Source organism: Myripristis murdjan, chromosome 20 (assembly GCF_902150065.1).
Source record: "Myripristis murdjan chromosome 20, fMyrMur1.1, whole genome shotgun sequence".
NCBI lineage: Eukaryota > Metazoa > Chordata > Actinopteri > Holocentriformes > Holocentridae > Myripristis > Myripristis murdjan.
The window spans coordinates 24,255,033-24,277,541 of NC_043999.1; the positions used below are offsets into that span (position 1 = coordinate 24,255,033).

A 22,509-nucleotide genomic window follows, 5' to 3' on the forward strand; every position below is an offset into this window, starting at 1 on the left:
GTATGTAAGCCGAATTTACCACAAAACTGTCCTACTTTTGAAATAGTTTTAAGTCTTCCTGGAGCAGGTATACACATGTACAAGTAAGCATGGAATGAATAAATTGACTTTTTTTTTTAATTCAGTCTGGCAAACAGTTCCTTTCCCCGGGGCTAAGTTTTGTTTACCGGTGAAGCAAAAGGGCAGGACAGTTGGGCTATCTCCTCACCTGTGACATTTGGGGTCTGAGGTTGATCTCCTTCAGGTTGATGGACTGGGGTCTCAGGTTGTTTAGAAGCTGGCAGAGCAGCACTCCATCCCGTAGCGTCTGGGCCAAGTCGAATACCTGTGCAGACTCCCATGTCACCCGGTGGTTAGCTGGGAGCACCTTGCAGTTTATTAACCACAGCGCGCATTGCCTCCAATACTCCATCATTACTGTGAGTTCGGCAAGACGCGCTTTGAGACTGTTTACTCCTTAGCAAATGTAATTGCTGGTCGCTCGGTAGGGCGCCTTAATAAAACGTATCCATGCTATATCCGTAACGGCAAAATGCGATGAAAACGAAACCTGACCATAGCAGAGGGCTGGCGGAGATGCAGGCAGCCGCTCCAAGGATGACAGTCCGGTTTACTGAGGCTGTGGATGGAGCGCACCCCGCACTCCTCCCCAACCCCTCTCTCTCTCTCTCTCCCTCTCTCTCTCTCTTTCGCTCTCTCTCTCTCTCTCTCTCCCCACCCCCTCACCCAGTTCGACACCTCTTCCGCTTGCCAACCATAGCCTCCTTGCTCAGCCTGCTGTATGAAATTACAGTAAAAGCAATCCATCACCGCGTGTGACAAGATAAAACCAGAAGAATTTGGTTTATGTTGCTGGGCACGGAACCGGCGCTGTGGATAGAAACGTGCGGTTTCATCAAGTGCGCTCATGAGAATATTGATTGACTGGGCAAACTCAATTTTACAGTCAAGCCTATCCTGTAGCACAAGTTGTGCTCAATATGCAAATATCCCAGCTGCACAGATAGCAACCCCTAGTGATAAGCCTAGCCAATTAATAATTAAGGAGAATGCATGAGTGCACCTTTATGAGTCAGATAGACCTACTTTGGCTCAGAAGAAAAATGTATTGGCCATGGTTAGGGTAGTGTAAAGATTTAAACCAACCTAAACTGAGTTGACACAGAATTTTATTAACTAGAACAAAGTTTACTCAGTATTTTGGGTTGACATTTATGACAGCACATATGGGATGCAATAAATGTTTCTATGAAGATATGTTTATTACTGGGGATTTTGTCGTTGTACTCAATGGATGTTTGCCTTTCTTGGAATTTAACATTAGATTTAAGCCTATAGTCTGCTGTATATATGTGGAAATGCAGAGAAACATGCTGTGTTGTCCATATTGACCTACTGCAGAGTGACATCTGTTTTATAATTAACATCGCCCTCAAAATATAATTGTGTTTAGTGCATATTGGTGGTTGTCTCCTACAGACCTTTTATTCACCTCTACGTCAGTGCTTACAGAACATTTTCATTCATGAGTGACTATGTGTTGCTGCTCAGTGCCTCGCCAAGGGGGTATTTACTGTAACACTTCAAATTTCATTTGCATGAGTGAATCATTCATTTTTAGAGGAAATAGCATGGCCCATGAAAAAAAAAAAAAACATCTGTTATTATCACCATCTGTTTTTTTTTGTTGTTGTTGTTTTTTTAAATATTGTGGGTATACTTCACACTTGAGAGGGAGAGAAAGCTCTGCTTTAATAGAGCCTAACAGTGCTGCTAGTTGTATATGCTGTGGGAATAAGTCACCTATGTCATGGGCAATTCTGTTCCTGTCATAGTGAAACAGTAAGTAAGTGTTGTCACCTGATTTCCCCACTTTCTCTTGCAAGTAATTCATGTTACCATTTGGTTTGGTAGCATTTAGATGGGCATAAAGTAAGATTTTTTACTGCCACATAGCACCAAATGATAATGATATATCTATGGGGATTTGAAAGAGCTGTTGATCAACACCAGTGATTCAACCAGATGCTGAAGTTTATGGCTTACAAATAGCTCAGGCCTGCTTATTATATTGCAATTTATTGGTCAATAAAAGTCCTAAGTCCTAAGTTGTCTGTGACCTCTAGGAACCTCTAACAGCTATCAGTAGAATTTGTAACACACTACCACGACTACGATTACAAATAATAATAATAATAACAATAAACTTTATTTGTATAGCACTTTTCATAATAAAACATAATCTCTTTTGTCCCCCTGGGTTAAAATTGCCTGTAACATAAACAACATAAACAAGTCACATTTTCACAGTAGAAAGCAGATTGCTAGCTGCTTAGAATGGAATAGAATAGGAGAGAGAATTTTTGTTTGCACGAGGTAAAAAATTTCCTTTGGCTTCTTTTGGCAATATTGCACAACATAGATGTGTCATCAATTCAGGTACTGAACACAACACAAAATGAACAACACATCATTTGCATGCATACAAGTTCCACCTACAGCTGCAGCACTATTTTTGTATAAAACAAATATAACAACCAAAATAAAACAGAGCCTCTCTGTATAAAATTCGTCAAATGTCCTCAGTCAAATGAGCAGAGGCATAAATAAATAACTGAACAGAGAACTGATGAGATAACTGAGCACCTGTGCATGTGCTCAATTTGAAAGCACAGTTTAAGCTGTATTTTTGGTGCATGTGGGATTAAGCTCACTTCCCGAATGATTAGCTACGATGACACATGCTGGTTTTCCTGGCCTGACTCGACAGCACATATTCTATATCTATATTATGGTGAAACTATCACTGGATTACCATCAAAATTGCAGAAGCACAAAGATGATTTTTAAGTTTGGAATGAAAGAAGAGAACAAGAGAACGTCATTAGGATTTAAGGAGGGTTACTCACCTCAACTTGATGCTTTATTCTTGCCAATGTTTCGGTGTAAAATCTTTATCAAGACATTTTCAAGTAGGAGCTGCTGTGATTGGCTTGTCCAAATGCAGTGCGCCTGTAGCTAACCGTGATCCTGAGTGAGTGAGTGAGTTTCACTAAAGCTCATGGAGGTGTTTTGCATCTAAAAAGGATGTAGAAGAGCATCAAAAGACACCATAAACATTCAGTATTCAGCTTGAGTTGAGGAGGCTAACTGCGCTTGGGACAACAGATTTCATATAAACGCTCCTGACTGAGATCCAATAGAAGTAACTAGTGAGCAGGTTGTACAACATAATGCTAAATATAACATATATGCTATAATTCTAAAGTCTAGGCTAATAATGCTCTTATTTGCTTTTTGACACAATTTCATTTTAGACTGTGTTGAATAAATGATAACTCACCAAGTCAAAAAGTGAGTTTATTTATTATTTATTATGAATTATTTAAAGCTGCACTTTGCAAAATTGCCAAGTCAAGTGAGGGCCACTTAGACCCAACTGGAAAAAAGGACATTTTTGCACATAATCGATCAGTGAGTTGGGCCAATGATGAGAACCATATAGACTCAAGCATCAAATTATGCGTTCAATCAGATCATTCATATTTGCCCGTTGAATTGAAAGAGCCCTCACTTCAACTGACCTTGGGCAATTTTGCATAGTGCACTTTTAAATTGTCAGATGCTGTGCGTGTCACCGACAGCCTCACCAGATTTTCATGCATACTGATAAACAGCTGCGATAGGATTTCTGCAAACAAGCTTGCAGCTGATACAGCTTGTAACAGTGCAGTGTTTGTGTGTGTTGTGGCATGGATCGACACTGTCTTTAAGCACGAAGGTTTCTGACACATCCATCCGGCAGATGCATAAAACTGCCAATCCATATCACTGAGCGCATGGTTGGACCTGTAGTTGAGGTGCTGTGTGATTCTGCTTTATAGAACTACTATAAAGTGAATATGGTGCAAAATTCAATAGTAAAAATTGGTAAGGATAGAAATCTACTCTGCACTGAATGTTGTATTTAAATGTAAGGCAAGTTAAATACATTAATTCCCTCAGTAATAGAATTGGAAAGGATGCATGACTCAGATTTATTAGGAGGCTGGGATTTGCTCCATCTTTACCTGATACCGGTTTATTTATGAAGGGGAACTGGTTGAGAAAACCATGCAATGCATAACTCTTCTATAGCATTTACATTTACACTCGCTCCAATTTTCTACACCCTCTCTTCATGCCTGTGCAGAACAACAAGAGTTGGATGAATGTCAAGAAAAATGAAATGACTTTTCCACTCTTGCGCTCATCCACAGTGTGTTCAGCTGAAGAATGGAGAGTTTGTTGTTTCAGAGAGGAGCTGTCTCCCACTGGGTGCACCCTGGATGCCATGGCAAGCATAGCACAGATGACAGGAGAGGTGGCTAGAGGCCGGAAGCCGGCTGGCAGCCGTGCTTCTCAGCACCCTTCTCCTGTTTCAGCTTCCGCTTCCACACTGGAAGGACAGTCATGCAGCCAGTCAATTATCAGGATTCCTTTGATTAATGCTCTGCAGGGGCTACAGGAAGCAGGAATAGATCATTCTGTACTATAACTCATGTCTGTTACCTTTTGAGGATGCATTAGAGCTGCTCTGTCTGTGTCTGACCAGACAAAATGTACTACACAAGAGTTATTCAGATGATCTTTAAAGCTCCAAAATTGGTGAACATGTACAATTTGATGCTACAAATACTTTAAAACACATGAAGGCATTACAGAGATGACACTGCAGTTTCATACTAAATGGACTATACACTGACCATGATAGGGTTGGAAAAATGTTTGTATGCCTTTGTTTTGCTGGCTAAGGAATAAAACAGCGTTCAGGAAAATCATAATGGCAAGTAAAATTATGTTGTCTACAGAAGAAAAAGTACAGGAAATCGAGATATTAACAGAACTGAGAATAATTTACTGTTTATGACAACCGCACATTTGGGATAATGGTGGTTCTTTTAGAATTGCTGTTACATGAAAAATTGAAAATTGCTGTTGCATAATGATTTGAGAAGTTAATCATGTTTTTCATGGTACCTTTGTGTTCTCTGGACAAATAGCCAGTTTTCATGTTATGCAAATCTGAATGCTGTGGTCTGTTTCTGCCTTTTTTCACCTGGACTGTGATAAAAATTAGACAGTAATGCTAAATGATGATTAGCTTCCAAGAGAAAATATAATGACATCTTGATGCATACGGCAGGTGGTCTTACTGCCAGGATAGTTTTCAAAGTTTGGCCAGAAGCTGAACACTGAGTACATTTGATATGCATGGCACATAATTACAGAATTCTGTCACAACAAATAAATAAATAAAAGGAAACATAATTGTGTGATTATTTAGAAAATCACAAACTACAGCAGAAGATAATATAAAGGGTAAAAACATCAGAGTAACAAGTATTGGATAAAAAGCATCACATGCATAAAAGCTAGTCCATGCAAACAAGTTTTGAGAGGTTATTTAAAATTTGATTCAAAACTCTGATCAGCATTAGCCCCGAGCCCACACTGTACCAGCCATCTGAGCCTGTGCACTGGCTTATAAGTGGTAAAAGGTCTCTGACATTGACACCCATGCTTTAAAAATGCTAATGCAAATCTTAAAATCAGGCAACAGGCAACTTGTGAAGAGTTGCCAGTGCTGGAATTCAATTGTCGTTGTTTGTGACCAAATCTGAGCAGGTGCTTTCGATGGCGGCATACTGAGAGTTGCATGTAGGAAGTTACAGTGCAAGAAGTGGAGAGAGCATTGTGTCCAGGTCAGCATCTGTCCCCATCTTCATACACATTGCTATTTGCGGGCATCAAATGACAGAGGACCATCCCTTCCAATCCACCCCCACCCCTCCCTGCTGTCCCGCCAGATGATCTGAACCCCCCAAAGCCCAGCAGCCCCTGAGCACATGGGCACTGCCACATTGCATTTGGCCACACCGCCAAGCCTTAATTTATTGAGGTGCAACCTGCCCATTGTGTCACTTGATCTGGTGACAATGGCTGATCTATTTGCGCAGCTCTTTTGTACCCTCTGTGAAGGGCATGTTGTTTCCCTGCCAGAGCAAGCAAATGCCCTCTATTTCCTGCAGATTTGCCCTATGGTAATTATCTCTCATGCTGCAGCTGTTATGGATTGATGCAAATTTGTATATACTTATTTAAAACAAAATTGAACTTTGGTACAGTGTTGGATTGTATAGTTCCCTGGGTGTTATATGAGTCCACATGGGGGTGAAATATCCTCATTAGTTGCCCTGTGCTCCAATGGGCTGCTAATGCACAATACTGGATTTCTATCTCTCCATTCACTTCCATAGCAAAACAGCTCCCAAAATAACACTTTAAGCACATGAATCAACATGAATAAAGTGGATTATGCCAATATGAACAGCAGCCAGTTCCCATTTTTTTGCGTAAATTGAATAATTTAAGTTATTGTCCGATTTGAATTGGAAAATAGATCCGGCAGGTTGTGTCTGCAGGAAAGGTCTGCATAGTTACCTTGCACCAGGGGAAAAAAAAAAAAAAAACCTGATAGTGTTAATACTAATAGTTGTAGTAATAAACGTAATTACACAGGGAAATAATGGGAAACAGGACTTGTTTTTTCTTACAGTGGCATAATCTGCCTTGCTCACATTTGTTTATGCACTAAAAGTGTTATTCTGAGAGCTGGTTTGCTGCTCTATGGAAGTGAATGGAGAGATAGAAATCCAGTATTGTGGAGTAAGTCCAGAACAGCAAAAAAACAGCTAATTTCACCACCATGTGAATTCATATAACATCCAGGTAAGTGCACAACCCAACACTCTAGGAGTTCAATTTTGCTTTAAAGTGGTATAAATAATGAATTACATTACATTTTGATACAATGTTATATCCATTTTTACCTGTAGAGGTTAATATATAACAACCTGTTTTGTTTTGCGCAGCTCTCAAAGCTATAGATAGCTTTTACATTGCATTATTATAAAATTATCAGGTGTGTAATTGTTACACACCAGAAGAAAAAAATATTTTTACTTATCATTTTTCTCCTCCTGAAGTAAATTTTCAGCAAAGCAACAGTATTTCTGCCAGATATTTGGTTCTCTTTCTATCCCTGTTCAATTTTTCACACTTAGATCCACTGAATAAATAAAATCATTTTTCATCCCTGAATAATATCCACCGCTACAAGATGACTCACCATGACCCAGACGGTAATGCTGAGCAATAACTTAGCAGCTTTGGTTCATTGTTTTCTAACTGCTATTGATTGTGTGAGTCGTATGACCCTAACCTTAGCACTCTATTTTGCTGGTTGAAGAGGCGGGCACAGAAATCAATGGCCCGGGATACCCATGAGAGACCACGGATAAGTGGAGTCTGGCCAGGCCTTCCAGGCTTCCATCAGAACGGGAACACCTGGGTGACAGTCAGGGAGGAGGCAGCCGAGTGGAAAGACTGCCTACAGGGAGAGAGAGAGAGAGAGAGAGAGAGAGAGAGAGAGAAAATAAAACAAAAGTGATTGGCTGATTAAAAAGTCTTTGAAAGTCATTAGAACATATAGACACTTTGTCCTACATTGTTGCAGTAAAATACTCTGACTACTGATGTTGACGCTGATGTTAATGCTACTCATGTCAGCTGATGAGTCGCTGTTGCCTTGGCATTGGTATCCCACTGCTGTGGTGCTGCAGTGATGTTGTGATGCTGTTGCACTGGTATTATGTTGGTGTTGGCTTTCTGTTATTGTCACATTGGTGTTGTGTTGGCATTGTGCTGCCTTTGAAACAATATGGAATTCCAGATCCCGCACATTTTCTCCATGGAGAAAACACATTTGGGGTTTTCATGGAATCACTTTTAAAAAGTTGGATGTTGCCATCTGCACGCTTCTCTTAAAGTTGGGACTGGATCCACTGCTGTTTTCCAAACAAAAATTAATTTTCCACCGGAAAGCTACTCTATAGAGCATATTTAATATGCAAGCTGGTTTTGCCTGATAAAGTTTTGGCTAGAATCATTCTAGCTCACTGTTAAGCCATAAAAAATAGCCAATTAGCTAGTTAGTGCTCTACACTGCCACACAGTGGTAATGTCTGGTAATGTCTGTGTATAGCTGTAGTGTTTGGTTTGTTTTGTGTTTGTGGTTTTTTATTTATTATTATCATTTATTTATTTATTTATGTTTTGTATTTTGTATTGTGATGTGACTTTGTCTTTTGTGTGTCAGCCTGGTCTCACAGCAGCTTGTGATATCATCACTAAAATTTAATCTACAGATTCGTGTCCATGGACACAAATTGTCAAATATTTGACAGTCAGCACAACTTTAAAGGTGAAGTATTTCAATCAGAAGTATATTTTGTGTCTGTACCATGTAGGTGAGGCAGCATAAAGTCCTAGAAACTCCACATTAGGAGAAAGGTGGGCTGATAGATGGGTCATTCATCATCCTGGCACTCGGGTTTGAGTCTGAGATTTTTGTTGGATAAGGCTGTCAGAACGTAGCCCCCTCAGGAAGCAGCTGTAGCCATTTGCAATAAAGGGAAACATGTTTATGAACATATGGACACAAATTACATTAGTGTATATATGCATGAAAAAAATGGACAATTCGTGTCCTTTGATATGAATGCGTATTGCACAACCTCCTGTGAGACAGTGTTGTTTGCGCTGCAGAACAGTTTCTGTGTCAGGCCAGTTTGATTACAATACAGTTTAACAGCTGTGGTGTTGTTTTTAGACTTTTTCCTGCAAAATAAAAATAAAATAAATAAATAAATTCCATGTCTGTTTATTTGACTGATCTGTTGTCTTTTTTTTTCTTTTCTTTAAAGCTGACAACAAAAGTACTACAAGTGTCATAACAGGTGGCTAAGAGCTTAGCTGTAAACAATTTGTTTTTGAACATTACACCGATCATGTTCAAGTCATGAAATATGTCCAAGATTTTTAAATTTTTTTTTTGCATGAACAAACAAATGTCCTGACGTCAAATTACTTTGATGGAATCAGGAAAACACAAACAAATCAGAGACAAATGACTTACGAGGCCTGCTACATTGATGTTTGGCTGCTGTTGGGGTTGCATTGTATTGGGCCACATTCAATGGAATTTCTATAATAACTACAGATATTTTTATTAGTTCATAACTGCATTACTTCCACTGCACCCCTGTGAGGGCTGTGGGTTACAGGGAGGGCCTCAATTCTTTTGGCATAAAGAGTAAATAACAAGGACTTATTTATCACTTTATTTAACACTTTTTTTTAAAGGGAGCAAAATCTGCAAATATTTTGTTTAAATATTCAACACAACTGAAATCAAAGTGTATTATTCACTTTTAATATAGAAGTTTTCAAAAGCAGCATACTTACCTTATACTTAACTTTGGTTACAGTTGGGTAACTAAAATCTGATCATGGTTGGGCTACTAAAACAGTTTGGATGAAAGTAAGATAAGATTTTGGTCCCACTTCAATAAAATGCGAAAAATGGGAAGTGAACTCACAGAAATGTATTTGAGAAGGGAATTGAAACCACAGCAACAACTGCCTTTTTAGGCTTTATTTGACAGTAATAGTAGAGGGAGAGAGACAGGAAAGGCGGGGGAGAGAGAGACGGGACGGGGGGAAGACGTGCAGCAAGCAGCCTGTGGTCGGATACAAACTCAAGTGATTAGGACTCAGCCTCAACAAGTGGTACGCACTCTACCAGGTGAGCTGCTGGGACACCCCTGAGTTAAGCCCTTTTATATATATATATATATATATAGATATATATATATATATATATATATACATAAGCCCCCAGCCCTGAACAACAGCCATGGTCCCCATGTTGCTTCCTCATAAGGATGGTGGTCCCTGGGTCACAGTCAGCTGAAAGCCCCTGATGTAATCAAGCAGAGTTGATTATTACTATTATTTCGTAGTGGGAAAACATGTAATTTTCTTACTTTCCATCCATGGTGCAGTTAATTGAATTTAAAGACCTCATGCCAACATATCACCAGGAGCACCTGGCACAATTTTTAATGATAAATTACACAGTGCTTCCTCATAAACCTGGCCATAGGCTCTTCTTGATCAGTGAAGCGCCTTGAGGCCCAACAGAGAAACAGCACCTGTCCTGCTCTCTGCACTCAAACACCTGAGGCTCCTCTGGAAGTCCTCCAGTCCGGTGTAAAGGTCCACGCCTCCCTCTGTCCTGCACCTCGACACTGAGTGAAACTGTTTTTTCTTGGTTCATCACTGGAGTATTCTTATCAGTGGTCTGAGCAGATGGTGTGTGTACCCGCCCAAAGTCACATAACTGACAGTGTGTGGGTCAAACTGTTACAACAACAGTGAGTGGGACTTGAAGAAGGTGAAGAAGGAGCTCTACGGTAAGACTTCATCTTGGTCTGCACACACTACTGATGTAAAATAGAATTCAACACTCTGTAATGATCACAGATTAATATTCTAAGCATACAACATGTTCCAAGAGTCTGCTCTGTTTGAGGGAGTCTAAAACATTTGAAATGCTTCTGTTTGATCTCGTAGCTATTTTAGCTCTTGCAACATCATCAAACACTCTTTTTTATATAAGACAGCATGTATTACAGAAAAACATGGTTACTTTTTTTCTTGCTAAAAATAATAAGTAGCTGCAAAAATACATTAAGAGGAGCTTGACTGTAAAATGTACAAGGGTGTATTAGATCCACTGTAGGGAAATAAATAGTATATTTTTTATATATATTTGCAACTTTATAATCTCAGAGAGTTTTTCTCACAAATTTGTGACTTCAGAATTTTCACTTTTTTTCTCATAAATTTGTGAGTTTTTTCTTGTAAATTTACCACTTTAATCTCAGAGACTTTTTTTTTTTTTTTTTTTTTGGTAAATTTTCCACTTTAATCTTTTTTGGGAGGGGAGCATTTCTGCTTTATTTGACAGTCACAGTAGAGAGAGACAGGAAAGGCAGGGCAGAGAGAGGGGATGACATGCAGCAAATGGCCTGAGGTTGGAATTGAATCCCAGGACGCTGCGATCAGGACTCAGCCGGTGGTATGTGCGTTTACCCAGTGAGCTACCGGAGTGCCTCAAGGTTTTTTTTTTTTTTTTTCTCATAAATTTACCACTTTAATCCCAGAGAAGATCCATGGATTTTTTTTTTTTTTGTGAAAATTTACAACTTTAATTTTATAAATCCTGAGTTCCCCTACAATGGCACTAATATGCTGTTGTAAAAATGAGATATCCAGCATTTGCAAAAAGTCCCCATATTGAATGTCTTACATGCACAAAATGTATCAAGTAAAACTCATTTTGGGGAGTGTTTAGGCAGAGTGCTTAAGATACCGACTGTATGAGATATTTTTTCTATAAAATAACATTTGAGCGGGTGTCGCTATCAGATGTTGAGACAAGAATTTCAGGCAACAGGCTCTTAGATATCAATGTGTTGGATTTTGGGATGAAAACCTTCATGTTTCAGCCACTAACACTGCTCCTCTAATGAAAGCAGATGGCTCTGAGTGCAGCCGACAGAGCCATCGGGGCCATTATTGGGGCCGCAGTGGCAGACGCCGCAGGTAAGATAAACCGCTGTGAGATATCCACACACAGCAGTTGTGCAGTGCTTTCCATGTCAGATCACACACCTCTGCTTTCTTCACTTCCCATATCCATCTGTTTATGACGCACTGCTGACATTTTCATTAGAGTCCCACAACCTCATGCTGCATACACACTAAAACAATTACGAATGGGTTGCAGTACCATCATAACAATCAAGCTCTCAGCATTCACCCTTAAACCTGGAAAACTAGTAAGCAATTCCTATTGAAAACAATGGGTATGTCTAGCTACAAGACAGGTGACATGGGGAGAGCTAATAATGATAAACTCTTCCTTTAAATGTAAATTCAGCATGGGCCAAGGTTATTATACTTAACTGAATCACATACCAAAACTAGACAAGGGAAAATCCATCTCATCACACTGGAGTAAAAGCAAAAAGTGAGTCATGAGCAATAATCTTTGCCTAAAAAGGTTTTTATGTCTCCGATAACAGAGGCTGGACATATATATATATATTTTTTTTATTCATATCACCTTAAGGGGGAAAATTAATGGATGTGTGGTATTATGGTGGAATTTGAAATATTGTATATGTGCACACATCTTTAGCCATTAACAGTGTATTGTTCACCACAATGAGTTCAGCTAATAGATCGTGAATAGATAACTGCATATAAATCCCATAAATATTAAATGCAGTCAGAAGTGGAGCAACTGTGGCACCACATTTAGCATTCTGGATCAGGCAATGGAGATCTAATGGCTATGGATAAGGGCGTTATGCAGCATGAAAAACAGTTTTTCATCCACACACAGAATCCATATCAGTCACACGATCAGTAAGGGGTATCTGCACACACACTGATAAAGGCTTCAGGGGAGGTGTTACATACCGAGGCATGTTGACCCCTTACACAACCTTATGAAAGACCTGGTTCTACATCAGGAACCCAAACAAAACCTCTGATAATTTCCCTGTGGAGGAAAAGTCTGCATGTTTTCATTATCATGCACAATTCTGCCATGCAGTAATGCATACTATACAGAGCAAGCCTAGATTATAATGGCATATGTAATTGCTCTACGTTCTATTATCCCTAAGCTTCAAGCTTCGCTGGCTGTCTCAGTGTGCTCACAAGCAAAAGGCAAAGAGGAATGGCAGAAACACATCTATCCCTGATACAAACACCCACGTAGTGCATCCAATTCCACAGTCAATTATTGTGCTACTGTATGCTGATTACTTGGAATCAAGCTGCAGCTAATTCCTTTGATAACTGCTATACTATTAACCATTCTATTAACTAAATAAATAGGTGGAAAAAACAGAAATAGAGAATAATTTTAAGAATTTGCTCTTTTTTCACTGTGTGTTTATGTGGGTGTGTTTGTGCATGTGTTCTCCACCCCTGTAGCCCAGCCCATGCACTGGATCTACAAACCAGACAAGCTGAAAGAAGTTCTCTCTGATCTGGAGCCCTCTCCGGAGTTTCGGCCTCAGTCAGCGAATCCTTTCTACCGCAGGACGACGGGGGAGCAGACCTGCTACGGAGACCAGGCATTTGTCTTGTTGCAGTCACTGAGTCAGTGCGGAGGTACTGAGAGCTGTAAACCAAACATGCAGCGACTCCCTTCTTACACCAGCTCAGTATCTGCAAGCAGTTGATGTATAGGTGCTTCATTGTTGCCCATAGTATAACTGCATAACCACATGAGACCATGATGAAGACAGCTGGTAATCTCTATCTCATGTCAGTGGTATTGTTAGAGGTAAGCTTTCTCAAAATCAAGACCACACTTTCCATAAACCCTGTTGCTTCCTATTGTAAGAGGATCTTTGCTTTTTCAGTGAAAGATTTTCTGTTTGGCTTTACGTTATAGAGGTGATTTTCCATCAGCTTTTCACTTTTACCTCTATGCATCCGGAAACACTCAAAGCTTTAGAGCTGTTTGTGCTCCTACTGTGTTGCGGCATCAAGAAATATCTAACTGTGCTGTAAAGCAACTACCTCTGTGCTATAAAATGATGTCCTGTTGTGCTGTGAAGCAGTTCAAGGGAATTTTAACTAACATGGGTTAAACTGCAGTCGAAGGTGGTAGAAGCTGTCAGTGTCCTCAGTCATGGGCTCATTTGTTTACAGTAACAATTAATGGGGCAATGGTTCATTAAAGCTAAAATGCTTCACATGGCACCTGTCAAAGATTCATTCTAGTATATGTTGCTTTGCTGTATGATGCTGTATGATGATGTTTGAGCGTTGGGTTATGTATTTATCTTGGTCTAATATAAATCCTCATGGTGGTGAAATCTCCTCACTAGTCGCTCTGTGCTCCACTGGGCTGACAATCCACAATACTGGATTTCTATCTCTCCATTCACTTCCATGTCATGGCAAAACAACTCCCAAAATAATACTTGTAGCACTTAAACATGAACCACGAAGATTATGTCAATACAAAAAAAAAAAAAACAGTCCTCAAACCCATTTTTCCCCCTGTACATTTACAATTATTTGTAAAACTCCTGCTGGGTTGTTTCAGGCTATACTATGCAGAAATGTCCTGCAGATGCCGGATCTACTTTTCAATTCAAACAGGAAAATGGGAAATTCAAACAGGAAAAGAGCTGTTTAATTTCCTCAAAAATGAGTACTAGAACTTAATGTTTTTCATATTGGCATAGGCCGCTTTGTTTGCGTTTGTTTATGTGTTCATTGTTATTTTGGGAGAGTGAATGGAGAGATAGAAATCCAGTATTGTGGATTGTCAGCCCAGTGGAGCACCACCATGTGGACTAGTATAAAGCCCAGGTAACCCTGCAATCCAACACTCTACCAGAGTTGAATTGTGCTTTAAATGCAACATGCTTTTTTTTTTTATTAAAAATATGTCATGTGTCAGCAGATGTCAATGTGGAGGACTTGACCAACCGCATCTACAAGTTCTTTGGCCCAGGAACTGTGTACGATCTCCCTCTCAATGATCCTTACCGAAAGCCAGGAGGTACAGATAACCAGATAACCATAAATCAGCAGTTCTTCCTCCATGTCATTTTGTAACTGCTAATCTTAGCAAATAACAAATGAACATCCTGACATCCAGCAGAGGCAGTCATTAACAGCCAGAAAGGATGTGGGTGCTTCTGTGGCTTTCTGATAACACCATGCATAATATTTTCCAGTCCCTCTCATGGGGAATTGCCCTTCCATTAAAATATTCCAGTCACACTTTCCTCTTCTGTGGCTTTGTCCAGCCAGTCTTTTGGATATTTGATGCCTTTGCCAGAAGGATACAATACAGATACAATGGTCCTGAATCCCCACTGTGTACCATAGGGCACCACTATAGTGTTGTTGCCAGCCTCTTTCTGTCTGTGAGCATTACAAAGTTATCAACTGCATACCAACTGTTGACAGCAGGGAAAGCCCCTTATGTTGAAGTGGACATTGCCTACAACAAATCAAGCCAACAAAATGACAAAAAGGATGCCTAAAGTAATTATTAGTGATGAATATTCAACCTATATTCAGTCCATGAAAGCTTTTACATTTGTTGTTGTAAACAATTGGTTCACTGCTAGCTCTTTCCTGGAGAAAACCCCCTTAGCACAGTGATCTGGAAGTGATCTGTTTTACATTTCTGGTTTCTCTGGAATAAACAAATTAGCTTTGCTGGGTATTTAGCATGAGCAGAAAAAGCCAACCAGCACTGATTGACAGGTGATCCCTGGGAAGTGTAGCGTAGACACACATCATTAAAAATATTGCCAATATCCAGACTAACAAGGACTTGTAGATTTCCTTTTAAATTAAGTTGCAATTGCATAACGTATAATTTGATTGGAAATCTTTGAGTACAAGGTTCCTGTATGTATACACCACTGGCATATTTGCTATTTGCTCTTAAGGAGGAAACTGTCGAGTCAAGGCATAAGCCTGTCACTTTACTTACTCCCTAAAGCTGCTGCTGTTGTTATTCACCAGGTCCCAAAGCTGTGCTCCCCATTGACGGCCCATGGAGGAATGGCAGCCTGAAAGCTTTCATAAGAAATGTGGATGCCGGCAAAGCAGAAACTGGTAGAGATCACACACTCAGCATACACACACACACACACACAGTGAACATAAATCACACATTCACCGAGCCAGATGATGACACTAGGCTTATTGTACGCACCGTGTGTGTCTGTGTTTGAGGCTGTGCTGTGGACTGTCAGATGGATGGCGTCACTAAGCTGGCTCCAGTCGTGGCCATGTTTGCTGGACGAGCTGAGATGCTTGAGAAAGTGGAGAACGTCATACGGGTCACCCAGAATAACGACATGTGTGTCGCTGTGACACTGGCTGCAGCAAGGTATGACATAATGAGATAATGATCATAATAAAGTTACCACAAAAAAAAGGAGGAACACAAATAGCAACAATTGGTTATAATAAAAGGATGTCTTCACTGTCACATTGGACTTAAAACCAACAAATCAGCAACACTATTACTATACTTAATACACTATACTTAATAATATTGGGACAACCTGTCTGTTTGTGTGTGTGTGTGTGTGTGTGTGTGTGTGTGACGGCATGTCTGACTTCAGGTTTTTGGAGCATTTCATTCTGAATGGTCCTGATCCCAATGCTTTGGATGCAGTGCTGGCCCAGCTGAACGACCCAAAGAGGCAGAACCCCCAGGAGCTGGATAAGGCTGTTGTTGGTGAGGCTTCACTTCACTTGTATGCGTTTAAAGGTGCCATGTACAACATCGGTAAATCATGATCACATTCATTATTCTGAGATAGGAGTATCCGGGTGTAGCAAAAATAAACTTGTGTGGCCTAAATAAATTTCAAATTGAAAATTCATAAAAGAGCAGTGGAATAGTTAGAGAGAAGCACATACAAACACAAAAAATTGACATATTACATATTATTACATATTATTTCAACCAGTAATTTCATTAGGCCTGCGTCAACTTGTTACCGACTTAATATCTGAGGCACAAAACAGATTAAAATGTTGTAGCTGAGATGTCTTACGTTAACCCATTGGTTCTGACATTGTTTTGGCATTTGGGATTGTTTTAGCATCACAAAGTGCAACACTCTATAGACCCTTTTCACAGCAGCCATGTGACCTGAAATAGCAGGGTAAACACAGGTGTTACTAATGACATTCATTAAGCTTCTGCCCCATTAAAGTCAGACAGAGCCAGGGTCCTGCCTTAATTTTGTTACCCTGCTATTTCATATCAAAATGGCTACTGTGAAAAAATCTATTGGCTTTTTTCCTTCTTGAAAACAAAAAGAGCCACAGATAGGTAGGGGGAATGAAGTATAGTATAGTATATGTATATATATATAGTATAGTAGCAACATCCTCTCTCTAACAGGAACCAACAGAGTTTAGGGGTAATGCGGTCTGAGTTTTGATGCTACATGCAGCACATGCATACCACTAGATTATGAAAAGAGAATCCACAGCATTCAAATTCCATATGTGACACATTATAACAAAGATGAAAAAGGCACATGATGCATGTTCTTGCTTTAGGTAACTACAGCTGGATGCAGCTCTGTTATAAGTGCTTTACCATTAAACAATCCATTTTAAATGTCTCCCTGTATCCCTGCTGCAGCTCATATCCACCAGGTGAAGGATAACCTGGCCAGGACTTCCCAGCAGCTCATACCTGCTGTGTTCACCAACACATGAGGTACGCCAGTAGGTAGCACCGGGCTCCAGGTCTGTTGACTTGGCACGGACTACACACCCTTCCTGTCAGTATATCCGTTAGAGGATTCTCTTGCCTTTGATCTCCCAACTAATGGCCTTCCCTCTCCTCACATTTTATTTGTTCCCCTTCCTGCTGAGTTGAGTGTCTCAGCATTTACAAGAGGCTAAAGCTTACTCATTATACATGTGTAAAGTTCTCTTCTAAAATGTGATATCTTTCATCTGAACTTGTACCCAGGCTTACCTAGTCTTGATCACCAAAGTAAAACAATTTGTGGTGCTTTTTATAGGACAGTGGGTGAACCTGAGTCAAATCTTATAGTTTATTTATAGAGCTTGCCTTTATCACAACTTTCAACCTTCAAGTCATTTGGTGACTCACTGAGAACATTTTTGAGGAATGGAGGCATCTGCAAAGTGTAATCAGTAGAGTTATACTGATGTATAATTTTAGCTATATATATATATATATATATATATACATGTATTGGTTTTGAACTGAAAATGTGTTGTTCATCTCTGAAATAATGGAAATTAAGTTTGTTTGATTTTATACATTAATTTTAGAACTGATCAATACAACAGTGGTAGTCCGCAAGAATCTTTTATCTTGAAATTAATTGAATCTAATCTGACATTTTGATTTGAAAACACAAAACACTTTAAATTTTGCAAAATTTTTAGGACTAAAAAATTGAGAGATATTGGGATTGGTACTGACTCTCAACACGTCAGTTGAATTCTAATCATCATACCCCTGGTAAGATGAATTGTTTTCAGACTTATCCGTCATCATTGTCTATAATCTGTGCTGTGTCTGGGTTTGTGTGCAGCTTTGCCCGGTGCGTTCCAGGGAGCGCTTCATGGTGTCCTGACGCTGAGCCGCTTGGACGAGGCGGTCAGGGACACCATGCGCTGTGGGGGATGCACCGCCAGCCGAGCCTCCTTCATAGGAGCCTGTTTTGGAGCACAGGTACTGTAGGGAGTATGGTGGCCAGAAAAAACATCATCTGTGACTGATGTTTTTTTTTTTCTTAATGCATTTTGAATGGAGGAATTCAGAAGGAGTGGGGGAAAAAAAGCTTTACATTCTAGACTGACAATAACTAAAGAGTAAAGAGTCCTATGAGTTTCCAAATGACTTCCATATTCATGTCTTCAAAGCAACTGCCCCAGCAGTTTTGAATTTTATCCAAGCCTTAAGAAATCTTTTAATGTCCAGCTGTGGCTGAACATGACAAGAAAACAGTCCTGTCTTTACATTGCTCTCCAAAGTATTCAGAGTTGTAGCAAGTTGCCATCAACCAAAAGATGTGTCAGTGCTGCAATGATCACTTCACAGTCAGAAATAATACAGAAAATAATCATGTCTAGAAGATCTTTGTCGAGTTGTAATGAAATGTACGGTGAAGATGGATGTTTGTTTAAATTTGATATTATTATTTCTATTAGACCTACTCGTTAATTGCGTTTTGTACTGTAACAGGCACAGGGTGTTTCACTTATTCACATATAAAAAAAAAAAATGTATATATATATATATATATATATATATATGTCATCATTGACAAGAGAACTATGTAAAAAGATGAAAAGCAAATGATGGCTACAAATAAAAAAAAAAAAGAAAATAATCATGTCTACTCCATATTGCTGACACAAAGTTTTAAAGGTGAACATTTGAAATACAATCAACCTTTTTCACAGCAGCCTTTTTGATTTGAAATAGCAGGGTAAACACAGGTGTTGCTAATGACAGTAATTAATGTTCCATTCCATTTAAGTGTATCGGAGTCTCCACAGTGAACTGACAAGTATAATAGCAGGACTCTGGCTCTGTTGGACCTACATGGAACAGAATCTCAGCTAATGTCAGTAACACCTGTGTTTACCCTGCTGTTCATGTCAAAATGGCTGCTGTGAAGAAGGTCCATTGCTTGTCCTCAGTCATGAGCTGCTTCTCAAAGCCTAGGCTGCAGCTGAGATAGGCAGCATTTCTCTCGAAGGCCGTTCCAATTGGGAGGATCCTTTGTATACAGCTGAGGAATGCAGCCTTCATCCAGTGGGATTTGAAGGATGGGTAAGGTGTATCCTTCCCTCAACGTACTTTTCCAGTGATGCAAACATCCGGACTAGGTCGGCTGTTTCAAAGGAGAAGTTTTCATAGGCTTTGTAGTGCAGTGTCCTTCCTCGGCTGCAGCCGTCGCTTTGAGAAAACAGCCACCGTTACAAAGAGCTAAAGACCGACAATATGGCCACCAGAGCATGTATTACATCACCCAAAAGAAAGCCCTTTGCATGTGACTAATGCCACTGATATTTTTCTGATATAGAAAAAAAGGACTCAGGAAGGTCAAGATTCAAACAGTGTGCTGATGCTGTTTAGTGTAGATGACAGGACTGTGAAACCAGTTATATTAGGCCGAATAACCATCACCGGCTAATGTTGAGCCCTTGTTTGATGTGTTTGGCCATGGCCTCCGATATGGAGGAGGCTTTGTGCTTTTTGGATGCTCTCAGCTGTCATCTTGATGTCTTTTCAGACCGGTCTGCAAGGAATTCCAGAGTCTTGGAGGAAGAGGACACTCAGATATCCTGTGCTGCTGGAGCTAGCCCAAAACATGGTCACAAGTCAGCAGAACTAGTTCAGAATGATTCTTTTTGATTTTTGCATCCATCAACACTGCTTTTCCCACAATTGTTGTTTATCAGCTATCAAGTATTTAGGGAGAGAGCTAACCCACGTGTTGGTAGAAGCATTTGGCGTCTGAAAAACGTTCTCAGGTTGCAGATGTACTTTGGCACAGCAGTCCATGACGGTCACATTCTAAAGTCGTTGCACTGAATGAAACTTGAGCCTCCTTGCTCTGTCAAAGCTGCATCCTGTAACTGTGTGAAGCAGTCAGCTGATGTTTTATGGATGTATAAGGAAGATTAAATTTCGCCTCCGCTGCATTGTCATCAACAGTGGTAAATAAAGAATCTATAACATCCCCGACATGTCTTTGTATTATTACATGCCATCAATTTATTTTTTTCCGGCTCTTCCGCAACGAGGACAGCTGAGTTCTCATAAACTCGGAAAACTTTCCCTGAGAGGAGAAAGTCACTTTTGCTCTTGCGGGTTTCAGCAGGTTTCATGCAGTCCTGGCGTTCCCCAGAGCACATTCTGTTGTTGTGAAGTGAAAGACCAGATCCACCAGATTTAGTATTGGAACAATCAAAGACACGGCAACCTATTCCTCCCTCAGAGGAGCTGTTCTGCCTTCTTAAAACTGCTGACTTCCATATTCATGTGTGCAGAGCGACCGCCCCAACATTTTGAATGTTATCCAAGCACAAAGCAAAGTCGGGGTCTTAATATCTTTGACGTAGTGTGGTTAGAAAAAAGGGAGTGTGTAGGCTACTGTTTGAAACGATTGTTTTTCTGAGCATGTGCTTAATGATACATGGACATTGTTAAAGCCAAGGCTCTGCATTATCCATACATTTGACATTTTGGGAAGTACTGCACATTTCATTTTGGCAGTGCAACCAGAGACATCATAGGACACATTAGTGAAGTGTCTGCGCGGTAACAAAGTCCCTGCACAGTTTCAGTTCATTAGCCCAAGTTGGGACACACAAACGTAGCACAGGGAAGAAAATGCTTAGATGTACAAACCTTTGAGGCATAATTTAGCTGTGGAATGGAAAAATTGCGCCTGTCTGTGAGCTGGTAGTCTGAGGGGAAGTCATTTGATTTCTCTTTCTCTCTCCCTGGCTTCCTCCCACACAGCAGGTAGCAGGCTGTATCTTGCATAATTACATCCAGATCTCGAAGGTGTTTGGTTTTCCAAATCTGCCCGGTCCACTTGTTCAGAACACCTTCCAGAGAGGAGGAGAGATTTGCACCAAGGGGTCAGTTTCCAGGTTGACATTTAAAGCTCAGACAAAAGCCTGGAGAGCAGACCTAATCACACAAGAGTCCTGCCAAATATCAAAGCATGCAGTGCAGACTGCATTTGATTATCAGGTCACTCATCAACTTGCATTTTCCACAACTAGTCTTTTTTTTTTTTTTTTTTTTTCCTTTTTTTGCTGTTTAGATTTTTTTTTTTTCCAAAATAGAATACAAAAATATTCCATGATCAAACCACATAGAAAATAAGTTAATAAGAGGCAAATGAATAAATAACAGCAACAGTAGCAACAACAACAACAACAACAATAATAATAACAATAATAGAGTGCAAAAATAAAATAAATAAATTGAATTTAAAAATGAAAATTAAGAAATGATAGTAATAAAATTCTAAACATGCAAATAAACAATCAAATAAATGAAAATTGTACAACAAATAGTTGATAAAATAGTTCCCACAACTAATCACTTGCTCTCATGTTGCTGCTGTGCGGCCGATTAGTTTGATCATTGTGATTTATTAATTTCACACGTCTCTGGGAAGGTATGCATGATTGATTGATATGATTTCCAAGAAATCTGCTGAACTGTGGTGCATTCAAGTCTACACACTGAAGTGATAAACAAACACGGACGCCCTGCTGCTTAATAAGCCCATTTAACAAACTAAATTTAAACAAATGTTAAATATGATGGTTTGCCTGGCTAAATATCTATTTTGTTCTATTCTATAAATATTTTGCGGACATTTTTCATGACACATATGATCAATGCAAAGGTTCAAAGGTGAAAAGTCTATAGATGTATTTTAGTATATTTTATTCTTTATTCAATTTTTTAGGGTATGCAATGTTTTTTTTTTTTTTCTTTTTTCTTGTATTCTTTATATTGATCCGCTTTATTTATTTTGCTACTTGTTGTGTTTTATTTTTCTAAAGATATATTTTTCTTCGATTGTTGAGGTATATTTTGTGCAGTCTGCTATTGTTCCTGTGCCACATCTATCTATCTATCTATCTATCTATCTATCTATCTATCTATCTATCTATCTATCTATCTATCTATCTAAAGATGTAAGAAAAGTGGGTGTGCACGTTTCCTGCTGGTGACTGACACAAATTTTTTTCTGATGTGGTATCAAACCTTCTGGCTTTCTGAAATTGTGTGACTTTGAATGGCATTCATGTGAAAATTCCAGGGAGGAGCTTTGTTTTCCAAAATATCTGACTGCATGTGAATGTGTGCTCTATCTATAATTCCATGGTTTCTTGAATACCGCTAGAAAAAATAACACAGTCACACAGGAAGTTCACAGCTTTTCGTGTTCAGGCTCGGCA

General features: G+C 39.5%; 2 protein-coding genes across 2 annotated transcripts in view; one reads left to right on the plus strand and one right to left on the minus strand.

Annotated features, from left to right (window-relative positions):
• The window catches only part of vav3 (vav guanine nucleotide exchange factor 3), a 112,538-nt gene extending 111,963 nt beyond the window's left edge, over positions 1 to 575 (minus strand). Inside the window, exon 1 of the mRNA XM_030079693.1 lies at positions 209 to 575. Within this exon, the coding sequence (XP_029935553.1) occupies positions 209 to 415 (207 nt within the window). The 5' untranslated portion in view covers positions 416 to 575. The remainder of the gene's footprint in view (positions 1 to 208) is intronic.
• A 9,710-nt stretch (positions 576 to 10,285) lies between these two features.
• Positions 10,286 to 20,293, plus strand: LOC115378849 (crystallin J1A-like). Its single transcript, XM_030079373.1, has 10 exons — positions 10,286 to 10,358; positions 11,487 to 11,553; positions 12,958 to 13,137; positions 14,447 to 14,545; positions 15,526 to 15,618; positions 15,739 to 15,895; positions 16,134 to 16,249; positions 17,171 to 17,248; positions 18,102 to 18,241; positions 19,812 to 20,293. The coding sequence occupies exons 2-10, from the start codon at positions 11,487 to 11,489 to the stop codon at positions 19,911 to 19,913; spliced, it is 1,032 nt and encodes a 343-aa protein (XP_029935233.1). The 5' UTR covers positions 10,286 to 10,358; the 3' UTR covers positions 19,914 to 20,293.
• The last annotated feature ends 2,216 nt before the right edge of the window (positions 20,294 to 22,509 follow it).